The 6000-nt window shown below is 41.1% G+C and overlaps 1 protein-coding gene across 6 annotated transcripts in view; it reads left to right on the top strand.

Annotated features, from left to right (window-relative positions):
* Positions 1-1505: 1505 nt before the first annotated feature.
* The window catches only part of LOC133402936 (polypeptide N-acetylgalactosaminyltransferase 18-like), a 179589-nt gene continuing 175094 nt past the window's right edge, over positions 1506-6000 (top strand). For all 6 annotated transcript variants that reach the window (XR_009768587.1, XM_061677284.1, XM_061677283.1 and 3 more), the window contains exon 1: positions 1506-1948. Coding sequence is in view for 5 of the 6 variants with exons in the window: in XM_061677284.1 (XP_061533268.1) it covers positions 1705-1948 (244 nt within the window). In the remaining variant the exon portion in view is untranslated. The remainder of the gene's footprint in view (positions 1949-6000) is intronic.

Below are 6000 nucleotides of genomic sequence, written 5' to 3'. Positions count from 1 at the left end.
ATTTCAGCTCGCCGATCCCTCTGATGTACATAATGAGGGTCTCTCCATTGGTATTAACGGTAAAGACAGCTTGAATGACAAAGAAGGATCCTTTGTAAAAGAACCAACAAAATGCAACTCTGAAAACACTAAGATGCATTTGCGTTGGTTTTCGTGGAAACTACATATTAAGCAATCGGAGGAAAATCCAAATGAACCAAAAATTAATAATTAATAATTTTGCATAATTAGCATCTTCAGAAATCATGAAACTTCATTTTGGATACGTAATGGTGAAGACTGTTTGGTATTAAAGGTTTGAAAAATATTTTAGAATTTATTTATTTTTTTTTAATTGTATGTTTTAATTGGCTGGCGACCGCTTCAGGGCGTACCCCGCCTCCTGCCCGATGATAGCTGGGTTAGGCTCCAGCACGTCCGCAACCCGAGTGAGGAGAAGCAAATAATTCAAACATTCATATCAGTCAAATGAATTGATTTTCAAAAGGAAATTCAGTGAGCCATATCTTTACCGTTATTGATCACATTATACTAAAATGCCCTTTACATACTTGCCAATTATGTAACCATTCAGATTTGGCAGAGTGGGTAACAACACTCTTGTCTGTGGTGTGTCAAATTCAGAAGACAGTTTCACTTGAAAGGGACTTTAATCCCAGAAAAAGAGCTCGCTCGGATAACTTCCAGTCACTCCTCCTGAAGTTGGCAACTGAAATTACAGCTGTCACTGTGTCACATTTTTAATCTTACTTGACTTCAAATGAAATCCCTTTGGAAATCTCACCTTGTTGTACCTGTCCTGACATGAGGTGACCCTAGTATTTTAAACAATTATACAGACCGATATCTAAACTCTCTGTTCTGGCGAAGGTGTTTAAATCTTTATATTAGAAATATATAATTTCACCAAGACCAGTTTCACCGACGGGGGCCGACCTGGGGCCAGGGGTTTTGTCAGAGGGTCACAGTTTTGAACGCATGCATGCACACACACACACACATTATTATTATTATTATGGTTTTAGCAAAAAAAAATTGCAGTCCTGTTTCTGCTGCCATGGACATGGAGATCATAAATGATATAAGGGGCGTTTTTGGCTCTTGGCGACTATTCGGTGTGATTGCCTTTCGGGGAGGGAATTGAGGTTTTTTAAACGTTATATCTGGAAGATGACGCGTTTGTCGCGTAAACTTGTCTCGTTAGAGCCCAAGCAATCAGCAAATGACAATTCTGTACAATTTCCACGCACTGTTAGATTCTACCAGAAATGTATTGTTCCCCCCATTGAACTATAACATGGGCAAATTTCCATAGTGGGCCTTTCCAACCTTTTGTGTGGATGAACGGACGCACTTGAGCGTCCTCTTGTTGCCCCCCGCACACACACACTTTCCTCTTTCTACCTTTGTGCTCCAGCCGCGCCCCGCCTCCTCTCCTCCTATTGGACTGAAGGATGAGAGTGGGATCATCAGAAAGCTTCGCAAGGGCTCGCAGAGCTTTTGACTCAGTAACCGATGAGCACACACTCTCTCTCTCTCTCTCTCTCTCTCGCTTTCGCAGCAATTCCCGACTGTGGGAATCAAGGCGAAACTAAAGCATGTCTTGAGGACTTGTGACTCCGCACCTGTGCGTCTTTCGCCTCTCACGCGCCTCGGACACAGGAGGGAGAGGAACGAGGAGCCCGCCGAGGGAGGGATGTCGCGATGCTGTGCACCAGGAGGACTAAAACTTTGGTGTCGACATGCGTGATTGTGAGCGGCGTGACCAACATCGCGTGTCTCCTCTACGTCGGCTGGATCACCAAGTTCCTGGCGAGCAGCGAGCCTAAAGTTGCGGAGACGGGCGTCGAGGCGCGCAGAAAGTTGGGGGAGGACAGCGGAGGGGAGACCCTGAGGATCGTGGAGAGGCTGGACGAGCTGGAGAGGGTCGTCAACGAGCACATCAAAGGTCAGCGCGGATGTTGTGCTGTGGTTAGGGGCGGAACGAGATTGCCCCCACACCCCACCCCCACCGGCAGCCTCACACGCTTCGGCTTAACGATGCATGATGTATACTTAGAACAGCACGAACTAAACTAAACACACCCCTGGGTACGTTGGCCATGGAAAGGATTAGGCACACTTCATCCGAAACACTTTTCATTGGTTGGAACATTTTTCTAAAATATTATTCTTTAACACTCACCACGTACGCAATTAGTTGCAGCTGCAATGCAACTATCACAAGCAGTGGCGTGCAAATGCAAAGGGGGGGGGGGGGGGGGGGGGTATTTGGATGGGCATCAAAACGCAGCATGAGGTTAAAATACGTAAATGGAGGTTGGAAGATTTCCATTTGATTGATTGGCATACAGTTATACACAAAATAAAGTCACTCTATGCATACAAGTGTTAACAACTAGGTTGTTGATTGGAAAATGTTTAGATGATGAGGCATCTCTATACGCAGTGTATTTGCATTTGAATTTCTTCAGTTCTATCCCATTCGGAATGTATACAATAGTAGGCCTACTATAAAAGGGGAGAGGATAAGAATATACCCTGAAACTGGAGGGTCGCCGGTTCGTATCCCGACCTGAGCACATGTCATCATAAGCCCGTATTGCATATGAAGAAATGTGGTTGGATGTTTGGTGGTGGTCGGAAGGGCCGTGGGCACAGAATGGGGGCCAAGCTTCTGCCAGACTGCCCCAGGGCAAAAGTGCCGTATAACTGTCATGCATTATTAGTATTAAAATTTCACCAAACGGTAGCACAGGTGTCAAGTGTTCAAGAATGAGTTATTAGCTAATGTGGGATTAATCTTTCATCATTGTTTTTGTGCCTAATATGAACCAAAAAAAAAGATGAAATAGGAACAATATGATATCTACTATATAAGGCAAAACAAAATCATATAAAGTTAAGTGTCTTGCCGTTGTATATCGTGCAGAAAGCAAACACGGTCATTGTCGGTCGGTTCCACTTACCTCGCTTAATGGATGCGCGATCCAAAGCTGTTGACGAATTTTAAGGATTCTTCGGTATGTGGTAAAAGCTCAAAAGGCTCATTCTTCTCAAATCTGTATGTACAGCCGATAACGCAGCACGACTCTACCATTATTAATTCAAACAAACAAAAAAAGGAATATCATTATAAATATAGAAAATAAGCATGACTAACATGATGACTCCCGGTCAGCTGTCACTTTTTGCCAACCGAAACAGCAAGTGACCCTTGGGTGAGGAAATGGGGAACACTCCTGTAGCTGTCAATCTGTGCGCAAATTGTTGTTGTCTTTATTTGCGCAGTGATTCACTAGCGACCAGTCCATGGTGTACCTCGCGTCTTGCCTAAGGGCAGCCGGGATAGGCTCCAGCTCACCCACAGCCCGAGTGAGGACAAGACGTTTAATAAATGGATGGATCGAATAAATGAAAAGAAAACAAAATGGATTACAAATAAATATTCAGATCAGAAAAAAAAACTATTTTATGCTGGACCTTTATAGTTAATGAGAAATGAGACATCCATCAGTATTCTTCACTGCTTATATTCTCACTAGAGTCACAGGTGAGCTGGAGCCTATCCCAGCTGACTTTGGCGTTGGTACACCCTGGACTCGTCGCCAGCTAATTGCAAGGCAAGAAATGAGGCAAATGCTCAATAATACAGTTATTGACTACGTGCCTCGCGTGCCTACGTGGCAGCTATGTTGAATGTGGGGCATTGACGTGGCGGCCATGTCATGATGGATGTATGGTGTCTATTGTACGTAGACTCAAAGCGCAGAGAGAAAACGGCATGGAGACTCTGTTAACTCTGAGGAATACAAACACAAGTCTTTGGAGTCTGGAACATGCTATTTTGTATTTTTTGTTTTGTCACGCTGTTTACCTTTGGCAACAGTTTTGGAATGAGGAAGCAGACGAATTCCTCGCCGCTCATGAAAGCGACTTGCTTATGATGAGTACTGTACGTCAACGTCACCATGACCAAGCGCAGCGGCGTGTTATGTTTGGATAAAATATGAACGTTTCAAACATTTTCAAGGTTTTTTTTTTTTTTTTTTTTTTTAAATATTTATTGACAATAACTTTGTACTGAACTGGGCATTTTAGACCATGAAAAAAAAACAACCTGAAAAACTGTAATTTTGAACTGTACAGAAATATAGGTGTATATGGCATCAAAAAAAAAAGTGCTTCAATGTAACAGACAATCGTCTATATCGGACGAATCACAATCCCCCCCGCCCTGCCCCTATTAATCCGTTCTATCGAGTTCCACTCTATAGTCAATAGTCGGGTGAAGGGCTTACTACAGTAAATGTGGAGAATAAAACACAGGATTGTTATCTGTTTAGCAAATTCTACAACAACAAGCTTTATAGCTTGATGCAGTAAACTACTGTACAATGTGTTTAAAAATGTATAGAACTTTCCCAGTTTTGTATTTTAGCACTTGAATTCAGTTGTTTTGATTCCGTACAGCAACACCCCCCTTCCCCATGACATAAGTTTTGCATGGTATGGCTAAGAGCCTCCAAATTAATTGGACAAACTAACATAATGTTAAATCAACTTTACTGTGGGAGCTAGCTTCAGTTGCTGCTTGTTTGAAAGATTTAGTTTTTTCAGTTTCACTTGAAGAAGGTTCAACACAGTTCTCTTGCGATAAGGTGATCAGGTGAGTATCTTTGTTATACACAGCATATACAAGGTGCCCACAAAGTCAAATTGGTGGCCACGAGAGTACATGCGAGCTACTGCTTGTTATCTGTGTAATTGTTCGTCATTAGCAAGTCAATGAATAGCATGCGCCCTCACTCGGTAGAATAAACTTTATACATATTAATAAGTCTCATGTCTTTTTCTACCAAACCAATTGGTCGTGGATACATTATATACTTTACCTTTATTAGAATCAACTAATGGGCCCCCTACTAATGTTTTGTTAAATTGTTAAGAGACTTTATGAACACCCTGTATGTCTGATCTGTTTCCTCACTTGTTTTGACATCACAAATTTCAATAATTACAAACTATGAATAGCATTCAAATTAATTGCCTGATCTATTTCGTTTCTTGCTTTTAACAAGACTATTTTTCGTTAAGAAGAAATCTGTTGTTGCAGTACTAATGAAGTCAAGATTCTAAATGTGGATTTCATTTTTTTCTGTGGATTTAATTTTTTTCTGTTCCAAGTGAGGACAAGATGGCATAATTGGACCGTTTTAATGTGCTATTTGTAAAAGCATCACTGACCCATTTGCAGGAATGTTTTTGTCCAACTCTTACAGTCCAACCTAAATTCAAAAGTGCTCTTCACGAACAACACTACAATGAATAAAAATTGATGTGCCAAATGTTGTGACAATATTTGCACGTCTTTCCAACAAGGTGCCTTTGCCAGTCATGCTTTGCCACTTATAATTCCGCGCCTTTCATTTGTTGATGTTTTAATTCTCCTCCTCTGCATTGTAGATCAGAGAGTCAACCCACGTTAAGAAGTGGGCCTCAAACTTACATTTTTATAGAAGTACTACTTATATAATATTAATTTACACTTAACATTTAGGTTTCATGCACTCTTCACACATGACTGACACTAAAGTGTCCTTTGATAGGAGCTCTTCTGTTAGACCCAATACAAATATACGTAACACAAATCCATGGAGATATCATGTATGCATTTGTGGTGCAAGAAATGATAGCTTCTGTTTTTTTACAATATTCAAATACAACCCCAATTCCAATGAAGTTGGGACCTGGTGTTAAACATAAATAAAAACAGAATACAATGATTAGCAAATCATGTTCAACCTATTTTTAATTGCATACACTACAAAGACAAGATATTTAATGTTCAAACTGATCAACTTGATTGTTTTGAGCAAATAATCATTAACTTCGAATTTTATGGCTGCAACACGTTCCAAAAAAGTTGGGACAGGTGGCAAAAAAGACTGAGAAAGTTGAGGAATGCTCATCAAACACCTGTTTGGAACATCCCACAGG

This window comes from Phycodurus eques, chromosome 5, assembly GCF_024500275.1.
Source record: "Phycodurus eques isolate BA_2022a chromosome 5, UOR_Pequ_1.1, whole genome shotgun sequence".
NCBI lineage: Eukaryota > Metazoa > Chordata > Actinopteri > Syngnathiformes > Syngnathidae > Phycodurus > Phycodurus eques.
Note: the sequence above shows the minus strand (reverse complement) of the source record. Positions and strands in the feature narration are given on the sequence as shown.